Genomic DNA, 22,285 nt, shown 5'->3' with positions numbered 1-22,285 from the left:
AGAATTCTTAGGTTAGATTAAACTTCCTCTAGACTAAACCAGACATCCGAATTAGGTGTGTGAAATCCACCCCCATAAAAATATGTCTCAATTAGCTACTGAATTTGGACTGTCAATGCCAGGATTTTGAAATTAATTTAAAGGGAATACTACAAACACATCAAACCTGCAATTTTTATAAACTTGGTGTTTGATGCTCTTTAAAAAAAATACAATTAGTGTATTGTATAATTATTGACACCCACTTACATGCATTTAATTTGCATTTTCATCCTCTGTACTACTTCCTAACCAAAAAGAAGAACCAAGGTAAGAAAGAAACGTTTTCTAACAGCCTTCATTTTATTTTTTCAGTCTGACAATATCTGTCCAGTTATCATTCTGGCAAACAGAATTGAAGGAAATGATACAATCATGCAATCATATGTTTTGGTTTAGAGTTTAATAGCAGCTCTTAGCTTCGCTGACCTTCCTCTTGGGTTTGTTTGAATATCCTTGGCCTGGGGTGTGAGAACTTTTTTCTGTATAGAAATCCACTTTGAGTTGGATTTTCCACAGGGAGATCCTCGCGTGTCTTCTCCTTCGGAGGCATTTTTCAGAGCCTGTCTTATCTTCTGCTTTGAGCCAAGGTTGTACTTTTCTGTCATGTCAATGCCCCGAAGGAAACGTTTGATAATACGATCTTCCAGGGAATGAAAGGACAGGGCTACAAGGCGACCTCCAGGCCTCAGAAACTTCTCAGCTGTCTTCAGCCCTATCAGGAGTTCATGGAGCTCATCATTCACAAATATTCTCAGGCCTTGGAAAGTTTTAGTAGCAACGTGCACAGGTCTCTGAAGCAAGTCCTTCCGTGCATAGAGCGCTGATGCTGGAAAAGCACCTGTCACACATTTGAAAATATGCCTGTTAATAACTCAATATTTCTACATCTTGACATCCACTCAGGCAAGATGACTTTAAAGGAAAGCATCGTCAAAACTGAACCCTGAGTAGTGAGCTTCCTTCTTTGAAACATACCTTTATTTTATGTTTTGGATTCACATCTCTGAACGTAAAGCCTATTAAATTAAGATGCTTTGTGGCTAAGCGTTGGGTTTTTCCCCTAGAACCTTTTAGAGAAGTTCCTCCTCCAAAAACATCACCAATTTCAACTAAAAAATAATGGCTGAAGTCAATATTAAAAAAAAAAACAGGACAGACGAGTCTCACTTTACAGCTCAGTGTAATCCATGTCAGTTTGGTATTTGTGGTTGTGTTTTGCTTTTAAGGAAAAAAAAAATTAATGTACAGTGGACACAATCTTACCTGCTGCCTCCCGGATAACTGCATTTCTTCACAGGCAGAGATAACTGAAGACAATGTCTACCTGGTAATAACTACCTTTCAGTGAGTTACCTGAAGTTTAACAGAGGCATCCTTGTTTGGGAATAGCAATTGTTGAACACTACGCCTGTGCTTCTCCAAATGTTCGCAAAATACCTTGAGAAATTTAGAAAATGCAGCTGACATTGCTGTGTTTTCACACGCCTACACAGCACAATGTATCAAGGTTTGTCAGGCCTAAAACCACTAGATTAAATATTTTTTTGTTAGATGCACAAAATTCCCTCTTCCTTTTCCCAGAATTCTTATGAGTCAAACAAGTTTTTGCAGAGACCGAAATTTTGATATAAATTTTAATATACCAATATTCAATGTATTGTAAGCTTGAACTTTCACTACATAGGTACAGAACAAAGGCTAGAGAAGGCTGATTTGATGGATCAGAGGGACTAAAGTGCAAGAATCCTGTAAGATCTGTGAAACCTGAGTAAATTTATCATCTATTATGTATGTGACCACAGGAGTCTGGTGGAGATAAATTGAATAAATAATGCTAGCACAAAAGTGGACAGTTAGTTTTCTAAACAAGAGGCAGTACAATTAGGATGTATTAGCATGCCCTAATTTCATGTCAGTGCTAAGCTACAACACAATGAAGAAAAGAGTTTGAAGTAAATACAGCTCACAATCAAGTAACTGATATTCTACAGAGTGAAGTGAAAGAGGGAATGCTGTGCCTCTGAAACTACTTCTCTAAATTCAGATTTGCATGGGTGATTGAAAATAAATAATAGAGATATCATTACCTGTAACAGGCTCTCACAGAAGAATTTATTAGTGTAATTCTTGAGAGTTTTAAAGGTAAGATTTAACTTACCTAAGTGAGCCTAAGTGTTCACAAAGCGTATCATAAACACAAAAGTAATCTCAGCGTTCAGCAAAGACAGTGGAAAATAATGGGATTTTAAAAGTCAATCCTTATTAACAAAGCTGTTATCATGCATGCTATGTCCCTAAGATAGGTTTCTGCAAAAACTGATTTTCCTACCTTCCTCCTCTGATCTCCAAAGCTAACAGCTTCTAAATTCACTGAAGAGACCCCATTGTAGCTGTGGCTGCTTCCAGTCCTCAAAGTCTGAATCCCTCGAGACAGAAAGTGGCAACAGGATTGACTTCTCCCAACAAAGAATGTGAAATTCTCCCCAGAGCATGTGAATTTGTGGCCTGAAGCTGTCTCACAAAACAGAGTAAATGGATGGAGCCTGCAGGAGCGAGGCTTCTCCATCACTTACAAACTAGAAAAAGCTACACTAGCTAGTCAGTGTAATTTCTGTCTTTGAGAATATAACCTTCTGTATTGACCATGAATCATAAAAAGAATGTGTACTGCCGTTGTAGACGTCACAAAGCTCTTTTTGATGAGAGACCTCAATTAAAAGGAGAGCTAGAAACCACAGAGCATGAGGAATCCCAAGAAACCGACACCAAGCTCGTGCTTACTGGCACGGTGTCTGTTTCCATGTCTCCTTGCACACCTATAAATGGATTCTTTGGAAATGGAACCCTTGGAACAGCCACTGAGTGCCAGCTGTGTGTGATGAGAACTGTCTCTTAGCGCACAACAGAAAGGAAGGTGCTGGGCAAAACCAACACAACTTTGTTTGAAGGTCAAGTAACAGCCAGCAGCACTGGCAGGACGCTCAGAACTATAGAATGAATCACATCAGAAGTTAGAAGAGCCTCTTCCCTTTGTGGGTGGGGAGGCACTGGAACAGGTTGCTCTGCAGATTCCCCATTCCTGCCAATGTCCAAGGCCAGGCTGGACAAGGCTTTGAGCAATGTGGTCTAGAGGAAGGTGTCCCTGTCCATGGCAGGGCAGTTGGAACTGGATGGGCTTTAAGGCTCCTTCCAACCCAAACCATCCTATGAATCTAAATTCAACTTCAAAAGGCCTTGTAAAAAATGTAAATGGACATAGCATGCTGCTATCTGGGCAGGTTTTCGTTGGTCTGCTCATCACCACCGACACTTTGCAACTGCAATACTGAATAGATAAATAAAACAACAATGACGCTATCGGCATGACTAGGACACTAACAGGTCTTTGGAAAGCTCTTCCACTTATCCTGCCATGGCTGTTGAGTGCAGGTTCCTCCTACAATAAGCTTCTATGACAATTAACTCTGAAATTAATTTATTACTACGAATAATTTATCACACTGAAAAAAAATTAATTAAGGCCCAGATATATTCTGTAAATATAATACAACCTTACATGCCTCAGCTGAACATGCACAAAGAGCACTGCAGGTCCTATAATAAAGTACAGAATACTAATATTCAGGAAATTGGTAAAGAAATGCAGCCACTTTGCAATTTTACGCAACCAAACCCTCCCAGACTAAAAACAAAATCCAACTGTTTGCATGTTCAAAGACTTACTGGTCTACTGTCAAAGACTGGGATTAACTAATAAATGTAATCTCTGGTTATTCTACTCTGGTTATTATTATATATTAAGTGTAATTTCTGTCACACTGGCCTTCAGATTTTTAGCAAAGGCAATAGGTTCTGATCTACGTTCCATGGGTGAAAATCTCCCCTATCACTCTTACTCCTCTAGTTCAGTTAAATAAAAATCTATTTGTGCTTTCTGCTCAGGTACATCACTTTTCATCTAGGCCTCTCCAGTTACCAAGACACTTAAAGAAAATCCTTCCTGGTAACTGGCTGTTCAACATACAACAACATTTAAAAAAAATCTGTATGGGAAGCTTGTAAAATCAATTTCATTCATAGAAACACCACGCTTCTGGCTAGATGACTGGTTTGAAATCCCAATGAGAGAAATAACCATTTTTAGTTCTAGGATGCCCTGATGATACTTACACTTTAAAAAAATCTAATAGGTTCTCATGTTGAAACGTATGGAAATTTTAAAAGCCTGTGAATGAAATTAGCAGTGTGCTGTGCCTGTCAATACGAACTCTTAAAAGTCCCCAGAGTGTCAGAGAGTGGGAGAGAGTAAAAATTAATTCAGAGCGTGCACCTGTTTGCAGGAATTTGTCTGTTGAATTAGCACTGCATTTAATAAGTTTCTGTGACACAACCAATGTCCTTTTGTCTAGGCTCCCTCAGTACAGTGCTAATTCTCACCCATCTGAAATGCAGGCAATATTACAAATTTCCAAACTGATAATTAAAGTCTGTAAAAGTGAGCCAGTCTGAAGGAAATTGACTTTACCAATTAAAGTCTTTTTTTAAACTTCTAAAATTTCTTTAACATGCCATCAAAAACTCCTTTCAAGTTAAGGCCAAATGATTACATGATCTCAAGATTGTCTGTTAATAGATTATGCACCCAAATAATGCTCAGAAAAAAAATTTGAACAAAAATGTATCGACATAAAGGTATATTGCCCCCTGAAAAGAAATCAAAATAGACCATTAGTGGTACAGGACAAGCATATGAAAATTGCATTCTAAAAATGTCAGCATTCTTAATGAGTCTTCCTGCACATGCAGTCCGACCTAGCGTTCCCAATGAGGTACAACAGAAGACACCAGAAAGAACTTCTTACTCAACTGTCACACATCTGTGCACAACCCTTCAGTTGAGAACTACTGATTTTCAGAATTTACAGAGCACTCAACGCTGCAAACAGCTCTGTGAACACTATAAACACTGAGAAGAGTTCCACTGTGCTGCAGGAAAAGATGCTGTTCCCAAAACTCCTCCTTCTGCAGATTCCACAGCTCCTAGAGCTCTTATTTAAACAGATCAGAAGCCTTTTGGATAATATTTATCAACACCAGGAGGAAGAAAAAGTTTTTAATGCTGTTTTGTTTCCTTGGGTTTTTTTTTTAAACTACATCCTTGACTTTTATCTCCCAACTGATTAGGAACAGCAACACATGTTCTAACCTTCTGGGGGGTGGTAGGAAAGACCAGAAATCTAGCATTCCATAAAAAGAAATTAAATTTTCCAAGCTCAGGTTAGTCCAAGTCTAGATTCACTGTGATTCTGATTATCAGCTGGACCTTCAGATAAAACCTGGGAGCTGTAGAACATCTGAAGCCACAGTAATCAATAAGAGCAGATAGAAATACAGACACTACACAGATTCTCAGATGCTGACACCCAGCTTCATTGGCTAGATTGTTTTGCATGTGTCCTGGTTCCTATACCAGCCAAAATAATGACCCTGTTCTAGAAGATAATCAGGCTTACAAAGAAACTGCAAAATCTGAAATGCAAGATTTTATTATTCTAATTGATATTTTATTTCTTAGAGGACATAACATTTAACTAATAGGTCACAAGTCTTACTCTGGTCAAGTCCTGGATTAGTCAGTGTTTTTTTGGGCTGTGCCATCAAGAGATTCCTGTAGCTGTGGTCTCTGGCACTTTAGCTCTGGCTTATCCCAATAACTTCACCAATTCATATTAATATATTCATGTAAGAATATCTATTAATTACAGATGATAAATGAATCAAAATATATCACAGTTATGAAAAATTTCCTTAATGTTTTCCTAATCAGTTCAAAAACTGATAGGATCCCAGCATAGTGCTTCCTTACTGGATGAACCAAATGAAAACTGGAGGAAGTTTTATGCAAGCAGGGATCAGTGTAACAGCTCTAAACTCATTACAGTTACTTGTGTACTCCCAAAAAAGCCCACCACACGTACATACTTATTGTCTTGGCAGATGTGTGCTGGACTCATTGTTTTTGGCCTGCATGCTACCTGATGCACACCTGACTTACTGGTCAAGAAGCTCTTCAAATACAGCAGGGAATTTAGAGTGAGGACAGAAAAACCCTTCCCATGGTCACAGAAAGTGAGCATCAACTGCTGACTCACATGCAGCACATTAAACATGAAGGGATCTGCAATGGCTGTCTTTCATACACCAGTATTTTCACTCCCTGAGTCTCAGCTATGGCACAAAACTGTTTCAGAATTACTGAGTTGCTTGTCTGTAACATGCTATGTCTTTAACACAGTGAGACAGTGGCCTCCAACTCAGTAGTAGTACACTGTCCTAATAAACACGTTTTCAAAAAGCACGTAATGTATAGGACAAAGCTCAAAGTTGTTATTTCAGGATATTGCTAATGAGGACATTAAAAGTGTAAGGTTTATAAAAGCCTCATAGTGATTTATCTCTTTGATTTTTTTTTTAAGATTGGTTATATTGACTATATTTTCAGCAGGGGCTTACAACAGCAAGCAGTGCCTTCAGGTCCTTTCATCATATCAGCTAAACTTTGAGCCTTTGACTGGACGTTTTGCTAAAGTATCCTGACTTCTACAAATCCAGACCTTTTAGTTTCTCCATCATTAAATTTAAGTGCCTTAGACTTCCAGTTTAAGTAACACGAATTTTTAAGAATACCATGAAATTTTTAATACTCTTCAGGATACCGGTAAAATATTTTACACTGTTCTTTAGCAAATGTTAAATTTGGATGAGGATCTTAAAGGTCTATATTCAAAATCAGCAATTTAGACTTATTTGTGACAAGATGTAGTGATTTCCATCATTCGGTTAAGAAAATAAAAACACCCTGATGCTACATATTATGTTAACGAACAGGATTCGTGTCTTATATTTTTCCTTGAGGACACACACGTAAAGGGTCTTGATGCAAGCACTGCTCCTGCCTAACTGCATTTTCTTCAAGTTGCTTACAGTGAGGAGCAAGGAAGATGAAGTGTTTCAATAGTCTCTTCAGGCTGATCTAGTCGGCATGCACAAGGTGAAGCAAGCCATGTATTGCTTTGGGCTTCCTGATACTTTAAAAAGACAGGAATTACCTGACTTTACTCGTAATTGGGAACTGATATGGTACCTCCCCTTAAAATATTAAAACACAGAAATTTAAAACTAAGACAGATATGACATATCTGATATTTGAAAGGATCAATAGCCAGGATAAAGAATACCCAAGGCTGCTGTCATTCTGTGGTTCACCTTGGTCGGCGTAATGATAAATCACTTCATGTTAAATCTATTATTGAACTAATTGTCAAACTACAATGCAAGAAAAAAAAAAAAAAAAAGAAAAAAGAAAAAGGGAGCTGACATCAGAGCAGAAGGGGCAGGATTAGATTCCGCACTATTCCGAGTACAAATAGATCCCTCTGGGACTCTGTGGGGATTAATATTTCCTTTCCTCCTGCGCAGAATTAATGAGGGTACCTGCAACAATGCTTGCCAGCTGCCTGGTCCTGGTGATGGGGTAAATGCTGCGTGCCTGCACGATGGCAGAGGCGATCCTCCTGGCGTGCCTCTCCTCGCCGTACGCGCGGAGCACCGACGCAAGCGCCCGCTGGTCCAGGGCGTTCACCACATCAGCAGCCGTGGCCATGGCAGGGCACCTAGGCACAGAGCGGCCAATTAGCCTCTGGCACCAGCTGCCAGCCACCAGAGGTGAGCTGCCAGAGCCACACACACACTCTCTGCACACTGCCTCTGAGCCTGCCAAATCGGAGGTGGCAGTGCTGGGAAAACAGCTTGCGCCTTTCAAATCCCCTTCTCTCGCTGCTCTAGGTGGAGTTTGCTCCCTAACTTCACTTAGAACAGTTTTAGCTTCCAAGTGTTCTCATAAACCATGTCTGCACCTTTCAAATCCCCTTTTCTCACTGCTCTAGGTGGAGTTTGCTCCCTAACTTCACTTAGAACAGTTTTAGCTTCCAAGTGTTCTCATAAACCATGTCTGCACCTTTCAAATCCCCTTTTCTCACTGCTCTAGGTGGAGTTTGCTCCCTAACTTCACTTAGAACAGTTTTAGCTTCCAAGTGTTCTCATAAACCATGCTTGTGCCTTTCAAATCCCCTTCTCTCGCTGCTCTAGGTGGAGTTTGCTCCCTAACTTCACTTAGAACAGTTTTAGCTTCCAAGTGTTCTCATAAACCATGCTTGTGCCTTTCAAAACCCCTTTTCTCACTGGTCTAGGTGGAGTTTGCTCCCTAACTTCACTTAGAACAGTTTTAGCTTCCAAGTGTTCTCATAAACGATGCCTGCACCTTTTAAATCCCCTTTTCTTGCTGGTCTAGGTGGAGTTTGCTCCCTAACTTCACTTAGAACAGTTTTAGCTTCCAAGTGTTCTCATAAACCATGCTTAATGGTTTAGGATAAAGAATTTGTTAGGTAGTTTGTAGGTTTTGTCTGATTAGTAAACTCATGGAAGATGTTCATAAAATACCCTGAACTATTTCAGCAGCCAAGTGACAGCAATACAGATACATAGATTGAAGGCTTACACTGTTTAAATTGCAGTAAATCATGTAGTTTATATGACTAGGTCATTTCTATTATCTCAGGAGAGTATTTATATGTAGATTCTTATGCCTTTTAGTGAAAAGTAATGTGAAATTAAGAATAAATACATTCCAGTATCGTGCTAGGATGGAAATTATGTGTGACCTTTCTCTTCAGCCAGCTTTAGAATATAAACTTGCCTCTTATGGGTTCATTTTAGCCATCTTGCATCATATGTTGTTTTCTAGCCAGAAATGATTTCAGAGATCTTTTCTTTCACATCTCCTGCTATGAAAACAATTGCTAATGAAGATAATTTCACATTACTTTTCACTAAAAGGCATAAGAATCTACATAGAAATAATCTCCTGAGATAATAGAAATTACCTAGTCATATAAACTACAGGACTTACCACAATTTAAACAGTGTAAGCCTTCAATCTATGTATCTGTATCTCTGTCACTTTGCTACTGAAATAGTTCAGGGTATTTTATGAACATCATCTATGAGTTTACTAAACAGAGAAAACATACAAACTACCTAATAAATTCTCTTCTTCGCTTTCAGGCACTTTTCACTCCCCTGCAGTACCTTACAAAAGACAAAAAAAAACTTAGAGACAAGTAGTATCATAGCAACAACCATAGTGAAAGGCTTTTGTTATGCCTCAGGTATCCTTTGTTCTTAGGCTCCTGTTCTGTGTTTGTTTTCTCAGGATGCATCTGACTTCTCTGTAAGCCTGGAGTTCAGATTCTTGAAATCTGAGGACTGAATCCCAGGAGAATCGTGGGAGCATTTTGCACAAGACCAGAAAAAGCAAGTATCATGAAATTAGATGTGTTAAATATGGTAAGCTGACTCCTTAGAAATTGAGGCTTCCCATTAGCTCTTGTGAGCAATGGAATAACAAACTGCATTTCTTAAGACACCACACTCATCAAAACACCAAGAAAAAACTGCCATTCTCTGTCATGTAACGTGTCATGCAATCACGACCATCACCCATGCAAGACAGATCTTTGGTTGCTCATGCAAAAAGCAAAGTGCTGCAGAAATACATCAGGTTGTCTGAAGATGAAAAACGCTGCATAAGTGGAAATTATCACTCCACGATTGATTTTCATGCTCTTGAAAGTACTAAACACCAATCCAAATTTAAACACAGCTGATTTACTCAGTAACCATTAATTTGACAATTAAGTGAGCCTGATGTGCCTCCTACACAAAGAAAAAGGAAGCTTGTAATTTTGCTAAGCAGAACTCCCAACAAATACATGAGCATGGAAGGCAACGTCACACCAGCACGTTAAGAACAACGTGGCTGTCTGATTTAAGCTAGCAGATATAATGAATGGGATTCTATTTATTTATTTTTATCATGTTCCTTTCACAGAGAAGCAACAGGATCACATGGTTGTTGCACACAAGAGGGACGCTGCTCCTTTCCTGAGGGAGCAACTGAACCTGCTCGGGTGAAGTTTCCACAAATAGCAGGCATGGCAGAAAAGGAAAGGGACTGCAGCAAGAAGCTGTGAGCCTGCAGATCAAGTACAGGCAAACTGTGGAAATAGCAGGCCTCCAAAAGAGAGATGCTCCTGTGACTGTATACCACACACTCCAAAAATGTTACAATTTAAAGGTGCAGCTAATAAAACATTACTGGTTCAATCACTCACCACTGGAACCTTCCTCTCATTTCCAAGAAGGCAAAGACAATAACCAGGGCTGAGCACTGAGACAGAAAAAAGCTTTTTGGCAAAAGAAAGACAGGCTACTCATGCAGTATTAGATGTGGTTTGAGGAAAAGAATTCTCCATCTTAAGAGGAAAGGAAATGCACAAGGGGTGCATAGCAGAGAGTTTTTGAGGTTCAAGAAGAAATGCTCTGTGATGATGTACCTGTCATGATCCATCCTCATGTCCAAGGGTCCATCCTTCTGCAGGGAAAAGCCTCTTTCAGGTGTGTCTAACTGCATGGAAGAACAGCCAACATCCAGGAGAACGCCGTCCAGAGTCCCTGGCTCAACCCCAGACGAGATTAACAAAGCCTCTGACTGGCTGAACCGTCCTAGAAGAGGCTGAAGCTGCTTCCTGTAAGACAGGAACACATGAATAGCCCCAAGGTTAATCATAACAATGCCATCTCTGCCCCTTGCACAGCAGGAATTAGATCATAGCACTCAACTTGTCTCAGAAGCAATAGGGCAACTCCAAAGTAATAGTTTATACGTCTTTTCCTATGTCAACACTGAAAACTGGTCCAGACCACTCCTCAGTGGCTACTTCTTGAACTCTTTACTCTCTTCCTGCTTCATCTTAAAGAAATGGAAAACTGACTAAAATTCTATTGTTTCAGTGTGCAGGAACTCAAGAGGACACCTTCAGCAGGAATGTCCTGACTGCTGAAGAACCTGCCCTGCTTAGCAGGGCCCTTAGTCAAGCAAGGCCAAGGTGCAGGAAAGAAAGAATAGATCTCAGACCTGGAGAAGCAGACAAAATGGAACAAGAATGCACAACCTTGTGGTCAATATTTACCCAGCAGGAAAACAATTCCAAGCTCCTGCTGTGGGACCAAACACATTTTTAGTGGCATTTGTCATTTTAAATATAACTGGGAGAATGAGGTGCACCGAATCACAAGCAGGTAGAACACTTAGTGCATTTTGGATTTAGGCACCTGATCACTGCAGAGAGCAGTTTCACATGCACTCTTGTGCTTACTGCTCTTTCCTAGATTTAAAGTGGTTGTTTCTCAATATTCCCGTGCTGATAAGAAAAAGAGGAGTGGCAAGGGAGAAGAGAACACATCTTGGACACACACGTGTGTCCATCCGCGCAGAGCTCAGAAGTGTCTGGACAATGCTCTCAGGCACAGGATGGAGTTCTTGGGTTGTCCTGCCAGGAGCGGCACTCAGTGATCCTGATGGCTCTGCTCCAGCTCGGGCTACCCTTTGATTCTGTGACCTCTGAGGTTTCCAATGCTCTCTTGGCTATCTAATCCCTAACTTCTGGGTTCTGCCTGTATATAAGCTGACTTACAATTACACCATTTATTTTATCTGTCTCTCAAAATCTAGATGGATTTCACAGACTTAGAAGGATTCATCAACATGTTGCTGCATTTTTAAGCAGTACCTGCAAAGCAGAACACATTTCTGCCCATCCCAGGGAGCCACTGCCTCCGTGTGGAGAGAAAAAGCTCCATTAAAAGGAAGACACTTATGAATCCAACCACATGGAAGAACACTCAGCTACACAGTGCTCTCCTCATTAGAGCAGAGGAAATCCACCTACTAAACACAGCACAGAACCCAGGAAACAGTGTGAATGGACAATTTCCATGAGGGATATCATGATGGCACACACAATTTGGAATTGATTCCTGTCCAGCCCATAACTGAACACGGCTATCCAGCATAATAGGAACTGACAGCTCCTGAAAAGCACAATGAGCCACTTCAGACACTTAAACCAACTTAAGCCACATAGTTATAGAGTTTTGAGATTGGATTTCCTCCTCAATGTCATGTGGGGAATTTTCTTGAAAATACATACCACTTTTTCCAGCTGAGCAGTGTTTCCACCTTCGTGACTCATGCAAATGAATGAACTTTAAAATTCCATATGTGGGGGATGAAAGTAAATGAGACCTGGATAAAGCTATCAATTGCCAGAGTCCAGTTCCCCAGCAGACAGTAATCCACGTCAGTGGCTCTGAAGTAGTGCTCTACCAACCTACCTGAAAAATTACTCTGAACACTACTTATTGCTAGAAATTTTCTTACATTTCTTTAAACAAGCCATAAATATGTGGACAGCGAAGATGTTTGTGACAGCTTTTGGTTTGTGATCTGCCAAACTTTTGTGATTAAAAAAGATTAATTAAAAAAAAATATTAAATTTTGAGTAAGTAGAAATTTACTCTTTGGTAGAGAGATGCTTCAGCTGGAAAAAAAAACATTCTGGAGCCTGCAAATAAAAAAAAAAAAAAAAAGATTGAGAAATGATTAGGCTGACATTTGATGTCAGTCTTTCAGCTGTGTGAAATTACAGCTTCTGTGTGAACGTGTTTGTTATACACTGCCTTGTGTGTACCAGCGGTGGATACAGGCATCTTGTTGATTATGAATGCTCACTAAAACCAGATGCTTTTCATGAGGTTCGAAGGACTATACTACAACGTTCGGGCCAGCTCTCTGGATTCCTGCTTCTCTCTGGAACAGAAGACAATTTTGAGCAGCTTGGCTATCTCATACACTTCAATTAATCAAACCAAGTACAGAGTGGTGAAAGATTTATCACCTTATGAAAGGAAACACAAATATCAACTCTTTTCTGGATCAGACAGTAACAATGATAGTGGTGAAAAGGACTAATCTATTAGATTATAAGCATGACGCATTTTTTTGAAATAAAATATTTTACCAAGGATTCAGAACATTTGTTAGAAGATACTCTCCCCTAGTCTACCATTCTTTATGCCTATATTCAAATAAAAACTGCCTGTTACACACAGGATTTCTCAAAATATTCTTAATTTACCCTCAACTTCCTTTTGACTTCAGGCTTTTATTTATGTGATCTATAAATCCACCTCCCAGAAAAATCTCAGATAAATAATAAATAATGAACAGTTAAATAATAAACTATGTCAAAAAACTTTGTTTCCTACAGCCACATGCCTTCTGCTCTTCCTAGGCATGCAGAATTCTTTCCACTTTCTTTTTTCCGTCTTCCAGTGTTTTCTTTGGTCAGTAGAGGATTTATGTTCGATGACATACTTACCTAGTGTGAAAATCTATTACCCTTTCTGTCTTAATATATTGCAAAAACAGTGCTTAGTGGAAAAAGCAGGCAAGGTAAACCAGGGAACATCCGTAAGTACCAGGAAAAACAGGCAAGCTTGCAGTTCTGAGAAGCCTGAGATGAGAGAGCACATCAAAACATCACAGAGCAAGACTGAATGGGCGTTTTCATCACGGCCTGGGGACACCTTGGAAAGCTGCTGGGACTACAAAGGGCCACTCCCATCATTGCAGGCACTCTTAGAAGGTTAAAATCTGACTAAACCAAGATGCCTTGCTTAAGAGAAAATATTTAAACTTAGTACTTGAGCAGCGTTTTATATATTCAGAATATTTTAGAAACATAAAAAACTATGAAGAGCTTTAGCTCCACTCTTAGAAATGGAGAAACAAGACTTGTAGGGTTTAATATTTAACAACTTGAAGATACCATGCAGAAAGCTAAGACCATTTCAGAAATGATGGTCTGAGGATGCAAAAAAGCAGAAAATACCTGTCATGTGAACTCTCATTTGGGGGCGTGTGTATGGGGTAATAGCATGGCAGTTTTTCAGCAAATTCCCAACTGCTACAGACAAGCAATCTCTAACTTCCCAAAATATTCCACATGTTCACTCCCTCTTTAGTAATCTTGACGTTCTACGAGAAAAACGTACGTAAGATTTCAAAAGAACAATGGGAATATGGACAATCTAGCCTACTTTAAAAAGAATAAAAAGTTATTGACAGCGACTAAGGCTGTGAGGCCTTAATAGATTTTCCTGTGCAACAACTTCAGAAGCTTCCAGAAATCTTGGGAAATAATATACAGCTGGAAAATAATACAGAACCTTGGGTTCAGGTCCTTTGTTCAGGTCATAACACAGTATTTTATTGTATTATGACACATAGCATGGTAATTCTGCTAGACAGGACTTGATCCACACTTCTCAAGCACAGCAAAGAGCAGAATGAGAAAAGGGTCAATGCCTCCTAAAGTATTTCAGTTAATCTCTAGTATTCTGCAAAGCTTTATAAAAATATTTGTTTTGCATTTTAGTCAGTTGAGAGGGACCCACACAAGAAAACAAAGTAAAGCATTAACACTGCTTCAATGCAATAAATGGAATCTTTTCTCTCATCTAATTTCTCTTGACTGTCACAGACATTGACATGACATCAATCACTGAAGTAATTTCACAGAGATGTACAATGATGCTTTGATGGTGCTTCAGCATTTTCTTGTGTATACACAGTAATACTTGTTCTTGATGTTTCACTATCGCTCCACTTAAAAATTCAGTGTACAAACACACGACGATCCCCTGTCAGCAGTGAAAACCACATTTCACTCAGCCAGAACAAATGGTTTCCTCAGGAGAACAGAAAACAAAGTTTTTCAGCTAACTCTTGGCACTGCTCATCAAACAAGGGGACCAGCGTGGTGCTTTGATGCAGTAACTCCAGGGGATTGCCAGCAGGGCTGCCAAGCAGCTCCAGCTGTAATGAGGACACTGGCACAGCCCTGGATTGACACTGACTCACCTGGCTGAGGTCACCCACAGCTGGCAGACTGCTGCCATTTTCACTCACGCCTGCACTGCTCCAGGCACACCTAGAAGCAAACCATGAAGTGTTCCAGCCATAAATCCCAGGAACTTCCAGTATCCTACCTGGGAACTGGTGTGTGTTACTGCGCCTCAGTGTAGCATCCTTCTCAAAAAATGCATCTGAAAACCCTGTAAAAGTTACCTTTAACAAAGGGAAATTTGCCATGGTTTTCATGCTTGCCAAGTGTGTTGGTTTTGCATGTCCTGGTTTTTGGCCGTGGGGGCACAGAGGTGGCTCCCGGGAGAAGCTGCTGGAAGCCTCCACCAGGCCCAGCAGAGGCAGTCCCTGGTGGCTCAGAGGATGGACCTGCTGCTGGCCAAGGCTGGGACAAGAAGGGATGGTGGGAACACCTCTGGGATAAGAGATTAAAGGAGAAATCCAAACAAAGGTGGGGGCAGTTTGAATTCCAGAAAGAGGAGGAGGAGGAGCAGGAGGTGAGAACACGGGAGGGAAAGAACCTGGAGACACCACGGGCAGTGGGGAAGGAGGGGCAGGAGCTGCTCCGGGGGCCAGAGCTGAGATTCCTCTGCAGACCCTGGCGAGACAGCTGTGCCCCTGCAGCCCCTGGGGATCCAGGGGGATGCAGAGATCCACCCACAGCCCCTGGGGATCCAGGGGGATGCAGAGATCCACTCACAGCCCGTGGGGATCCAGGGGGATGCAGAGATCCATCCCCAGCCCCTGGGGATCCAGGGGGATGCAGAGATCCATCCCCAGCCCCTGGGGATCCAGGGGGGATGCAGAGATCCATCCCCAGCCCTTGGGGATCCAGGGGGATGCAGAGATCCACCCCCAGCCTGTGGGGACCTGGGGGGATGCAGAGATCCACCCACAGCTTGTGGGGATCCAGGGGGATGCAGAGATCCACCCACAGCCTGTGGGGATCCAGGGGGATGCAGAGATCCACCCCCAGCCTGTGGGGATCCAGGGGGGATGCAGAGATCCACCCCCAGCCCCTGGGGATCCAGGGGGATGCAGAGATCCACCCACAGCCCTTGGGGATCCAGGGGGGATGCAGAGATCCACCCCCAGCCCCTGGGGATCCAGGGGGATGCAGAGATCCACCCACAGCCTGTGGGGATCCAGGGGGATGCAGAGATCCACCCACAGCCTGTGGGGATCCAGGGGGATGCAGAGATCGACCCCCAGCCCTTGGGGATCCAGGGGGATGCAGAGATCCACCCCCAGCCTGTGGGGATCCAGGGGGATGCAGAGATCGACCCCCAGCCCTTGGGGATCCAGGGGGATGCAGAGATCCACCCCCAGCCTCTGGGGATCCAGGGGGATGCAGAGATCCACCCCCAGCCCATGGCAGAGGAGCCCAGGTGGTTTCTCCTGGTTCTTATGTCAATCCAGGAACCCTTTGTTAAATTTTCTCTCCTCTGTCCAGCTGCAGAGAGCAGTGAGTGAGGGAGTGCCTTTTGTGGGTGTCTGGCATCTGGCCAGGGTCAACCCACAGCACCAAGAAAAAAAAGTGAAACCAAAAATTGTGACATCTATCATCTTATAAACAAACTGTGTCGCTACATTTGAATGCAAAAACTTAGTTTTATACAAAAATAAGTTACAGATCCTTGGAAAGCCCAGCATTTACTTGAGAAAAAATTACAAACTGACTTCTCAGCCACTGACTAACAAAGGCCTGAAAACGGGAAGAGGCATAGGTAAAAAGCAGTTTCCATAGAACCAGTTTAAGACTTTCAAATTTGAGGGCTGCAATAACAACTCTACTCTGTCTGAGGATCACTGATATGTCATTTTAAGTACTTTTAAATTGACAAACTTTTACTTACTGTGTATTCCCACTTAAGAGCAGAGACTAATTAGAAGGTATGCATACATTTGAAAAGTCACTCACTCCTCTCCTGACGACATCACACCAAAAAAACCCCAACAACAAACCTCCCTCCTTGCACTGAGCATCTTACAGTGTCAGAAATGCTATCCCAAGAGTGCACAAACCCTCAGGAAACTGGTCATTTCGTGCTTCAGTGGTTCTCCTCTAGCTCCCAGGAAAACCGCCCCTGCTCCTCACTCTGCCACGTTCTGTAAAGTGATGCAATCCTTCCCTCCTCCGCTGTCATTGACACTAGCCCCCAAAACTTCATTTAGAGGTTTGATGTTAGAAGTTTCTAACAACCTCTCAAGCACACCTGCTCAATACAGACTGCTCATTATTTAAAAGCTCATTTGTATTTCTGTATGAACTATGTGCTCCACTATTCTGTCCACTAACACAAGTTCAGCAAAAACTACTGGGGAAAACACTGTTCTAACTAAAGGAAAAGACAAAATTTGTAAACCAAAAGCACAAACATCAAAGATGGTTTCCATTGAGTATAAATCCAAAGCCTTGCCATAATTAGACACCTTCCACAGCAGGTATATTCAATCTCATTGAAATAAGTATGAAAATTTAAATTCGTAATGAACAGTGTTTCCTGCTACATTACAGATTAAGGAAGCAATTCTTTTCCTTTTTCTGGCAAAACAAAAGACTAACAAAGGCAATCGAGGCAAATTTCAGAATCACATGTCTCACCAAAATTTGAAAAAATGTGGTTTTTCATTTCCTAAGTAACACAAAGCTTTGCTGCACAATAAGAGCAAATGTTATGCAATTGCATGTAGCCATTAAAGCCTTTGCTCTAAAATACGTAACATCATCATGAGTGACACCTTTATTACATAATATATATAGCATAGGTGATATGCTGTCATCATTCAGATGTGCAAAGGAAACCAAGCTGTCAGAATGACTTGCTTGTCACTCATAAGCCACAAGAGTTCAGAAAAGTCACGGTTTCTCTGCCTTTCCACTGGGGATTTCAGCAGGATCAGGGGAGTGATCATCATTATCAGCACCTCAGGACTCCAACCCCCCACTGACCCCCCAGCTGTATCACCAGCTGCCCTGGCACAAACAGGGTATGGAGCACAAAGCAGATCCATGTGCCTCCCCTCTCCCCATGAACACCACCACCCCTTCCACAATTACTGCAAGAGGTTTTGCTGACTGCTGGACGTTTCTGCTGACAGTCTGCCCCTGTTTAAAGGAACGTCCAACTCATCACTCAAGATCTAAGATCACTTTTCCACTGTAAGAAAACACAGCAAGTTTTCTCAGAGTTGATAAAGCTTAATAGTTATATTCTTCTTCTTAAAAGATAGCTTGATAAAAACTGCCTCTCCAGTCCACAACAACCCACGTATAAATTCACGCTTTCACTAAGGACACCATGAACTTAATTGAACTCAAAAGAAATGTTGCTACTGGCCACAGAAGGAAGAAATGTTCTGTTTAAATCAGTTGCCAAAAGCCAGTAGAATACAGAAAGAAGATCTGGATATACACCAGCAGGTTGAAAGGTATAAATTAACATCAGGAATGTAAAAGCTGTATATGAACACGTTTCAGTCCCTGAAAATAAGAACACTAAAATCTGTAGCAACAAGCATTGTAGACAGCATTTTTTCCAGCACACAGGAAAGGGGCAGATCTCTTTTTCCCAGTGTTAACACACAGTCTCAGAGGAATCTGAAATTGTATTGGGTGTTGCAGACTGGAGGCAAGGCACAAAACCAGATTTATCCCTCAATCAGCTTTACTGATCAGTTACTGATTAATTGCAATCAGGTATGTACAAGGACCAAACTGCCAAATATTACAGTCTGAGAAGACAAGAACTTGCCTCAGTTTTGTCTCATTTGTTAAATGAACAAAAAAAAAAAGTGTATATTTCTCTAGTACCTGCTTTCCCCCACTGCAACATTTCAGTTTCTGAATATGTTTCTGTCTTACTTAAATCAGTAATTAACTATTCTTTCTTTGACAAACGATTTCCTTGTTTGAAACAGTACTTAAACCTCAGAACGCTGAGGATAACATTTAGCATCAAGAATTTATTACATCTAGCATCAAGAATTTATTACAGATGAAACAAGTAACTTTTTCTTCCTTCCTGTTGTTCTTTTCCAAGCTATGCCACAGGAGAACATGTCTCCAATTTGAATAGGCTCTCAGCTCAAGCATTAAACTCTCTGCCTGTCACCACGCTCCTAACTGTGGGGAGGAGAAACAAGAGCAGCAGAACACAAGAGGAAAGCAAATAAGGACAGGAGGGAAATGGGGGCATCACTCAGCCACAAGTCACAGCTTGCTCTGTGCCATTGCTCATACCAGGGCTCACCCTTTTCCAGACAAACCCTTCATAAAATTAAAAACTCCATCACATCATGGGTTTAAAAGACAGGCCAATAGTGAGTATTTTGTTCACTATTTCTTTCCCAGGAGCTTTTAGCATGCTTTTCTAGCCAGCAGTGAACACCAGCATGCGTTAAGATTTCCAGAACAAGCCCACTGTTTCAGCTGCCACTGTCAGCTCCCAGCATACGGGAGTAAACCTGGAGTAAACATGCTTTGCCACACCACTTAACTCCACGTCTTCTCACCTGCTGCCTTGGGAGGTTCTGCAGAAAAAAGATTCATTTTTGCTGTATTAGGTAACGTAGCCTAAAATCAACAATCAAAAACCAAAAGCAATCATGCCACCAGTCATACTGGCTTATTTGGATAATTTGTGAATAACTAAGTTGCATGCCCCACCCACATTTCCTTGTGGCACTGGACTGGTGAGATCATTTGCAATGAGATCAGTGACCCCTAAAACCAGGCAGAAAATCCACACCAGAAGATTGCTTTGCTTCCACTACTCTCTCTCTACACAACTTTACCTTGTTACATTGCACCTGTTACTTCTGTATTTACCAACTCCGAAAATTGTCCCAAATTATGAAACACTTAAAATCAAAATTAAATCTCTATTTGTTTCTCAGAACATTGCAATCCCATCTTGGGAAGAAAGTAATGTGCTTAATCCTACTGCAGATTGTAACATGTGTCTGCATAGTTCAGAGGTGGTATTTTACTTGTTCATCAAATCAAAACCAAATCATGATTTCCAAATACTGCACATGCAAAGTCAAGTGTATCCCTTAAGATAACCTTAGTTACATCAGTAAGCATTAAATTTTGGAAAACAACCGAGGTTCCACAAAAGAACACAACATTACCAAGCCTAAGAGTGCTTTTGATTGAAAATGCTGTCTTAAAACACAAGTTGGCAGCCATTCACTTCCCCAGTGACCCTGACCTTTTTCCTACTTTAAAAATGTCAATTTCAGAAAGCAATCATAAAAACAAAACTAGTTTTTTTCAGGAGCCATAATCATCTTGCTGCTCTTTAGACACCACCAGTTAGCATCCACGTGGAATTATACAGAAAATTCTTGATTACATCTCATTCTGTTACTTCATTTATTAAGTGCCTTGTAATAAGAGCTGGGGAATTTCAATGCGTGTCACCAGTGACAATCTGTCCTGACATTCAGTGTTTCCTGTACTGGCATTTTTACTGCATACAAGTCATGAAATGCTGCATTCAAATGAACTTCCCTCCTATAAAATGAACATCCAGAAATTGTGCAACTTATCTTTTAAGTCAGTATCAGAAAAAATAATTTTTTTAAACTGAAATTCCCTAGTCTCAACAAGGTTATTTTGTATGCACAGAGACTACATGCGGTCTAACTACTTCCACTGCAGATTACAACAAAGTCTGAAGTTGTAAGTATTTGGAGAAGTAAGAAAACTTTCGATTGAATAGTGCTTGCTCCTGAAAGTGCACACACAGTTTTAAATTACTGCTCTGTTTCTCCCTACTGGGGAAAATATATTCAATTGAGATACACTGGAAAAAAAAAAAAAGAACAAAAGAGCACCCCATTTGTGAAATAAGACAACATCCTGAGGTTAAAAAAAAGAAGAGTCAGCTCTACCAAATATGCAAGTTAAGGAAACAGGCACATAATCAACAGTTAAAGAGATACCATATAGAAGAAGGAATATGGAAGTATAAAATGTGGCAGACTATGAGAACAGAAGCTGTTGCAAAACCCACCTAAAGTATCACGAGATATGATCCTTACAGTCCCATAAACAAACAAACAAACAAAAAAAAAATATATATATTTGCAGCAAGTTTCTAAGTTTCTGACCTAGAAGGGGAAGTGCCAGTCTAGCTAAATTTGTTGCACGTACCCCAGTAAGGATGGCAAAGTTCCCAAAATATTACCAAAGAGAAACGTGATGAGCTCAAAGCAGCACTGTGAAAATATGTACTAAATATGTTCTGGAAAAAACCCTTGCCCCAGCTGGAAGCTCATCACCTGGACAGAACCATGGAGAGAAGGAGCAGCAAGCTGCATTCGGCCATCTGAACAGTAAACAGCTGTGAAAAGGGAAACAAAACCCTACAGTATGCAAGTCACGACTCTTAACTGGAACAGAAAAGTATTTCAAATGGAATAGTAAGACTTGACATCCAGAGTTTGGTATGCCTTTACAGGAGCCTTGTCTAAAACATAACTCCATGTGGAACAGGACGAGCAGAAGTGAGAGATTATGAGAGGATGAAGAAAATCCCAGACTTGTCTTGCATACAAAAAAGAAGGGCAAGAATAGATGACAATATTCTACAGTGAGTATTTTAAATGCCAAGGAGAGAAAAGAGCTAAGAGATATTAACCAACTATTAGTTAATTTTCTTCAATTAGAATTAAATTAGGTAACTGCTTTAACTGGAGATTTTAAAAAGTTTCATATAATGAAAAATTAGACTCTGGAATAGCTGGAGCACTGCATATAGAACTCCTAATTGCTTTTAAGATAGAGCACAGTGAAGGAGATTAAATTATGCAGTGGCTTATAACACCAAGCAATTGGATTCAGTGATGTGGCTGTCTCTTACGGCATGTTTATATTTGAACAGCTATTGCAATTCTCCCTTGAAAAGTTCACCCTGCAAATGTTTATGTAAACTTATCAGGACATATACACACTACACATTTTACATGTGTATAAACACACTTCAACCTAAGAATAACTTACCCCTTAGCTATAAAGGGTTCCTTTTATTTTTAGAAACCCCCTAGCTGAATGCATAAATACAACACTGGCATTGAAAAGTCTTCTTTCTCCTAATTTTTCCCAAAGCAATTACTGGGGAACTTTAAACCAGGCATAACATTGATATTGACTGGAAACTGCTATTTTCTGATTGAAAAGTCAAAAAATACACTACTCTCAGATACAATTCTTTTTAGCTTTTTTTTTTTGATTTTTTAAATTCAGAAGATGAGAAAGGATCTTCCATTTGCTGCCACAAAAGGATAATTCAGACCCCAAGATCAACAACATTTGATTGTTATTGAAGGAAAAGTTCAACAGTTGAA

At 40.7% G+C, this 22,285-nt stretch overlaps 1 protein-coding gene across 1 annotated transcript in view; it reads right to left on the bottom strand.

The window, feature by feature from the left end:
- Positions 1 to 322: 322 nt before the first annotated feature.
- Positions 323 to 22,285, bottom strand: part of METTL15 (methyltransferase 15, mitochondrial 12S rRNA N4-cytidine) — a 75,681-nt gene continuing 53,718 nt past the window's right edge. The window contains exons 3-5 of the mRNA XM_068194821.1: positions 10,497 to 10,688; positions 7,537 to 7,715; positions 323 to 880 (exon numbers count right to left, since the gene is read on the bottom strand). Of these exons, the coding sequence (XP_068050922.1) occupies positions 435 to 880; positions 7,537 to 7,715; positions 10,497 to 10,688 (817 nt within the window). The 3' untranslated portion in view covers positions 323 to 434. The remainder of the gene's footprint in view (positions 881 to 7,536; positions 7,716 to 10,496; positions 10,689 to 22,285) is intronic.

The sequence above is a fragment of the Anomalospiza imberbis genome, chromosome 6 (assembly GCF_031753505.1).
Source record: "Anomalospiza imberbis isolate Cuckoo-Finch-1a 21T00152 chromosome 6, ASM3175350v1, whole genome shotgun sequence".
NCBI lineage: Eukaryota > Metazoa > Chordata > Aves > Passeriformes > Viduidae > Anomalospiza > Anomalospiza imberbis.
Note: the sequence above shows the minus strand (reverse complement) of the source record. Positions and strands in the feature narration are given on the sequence as shown.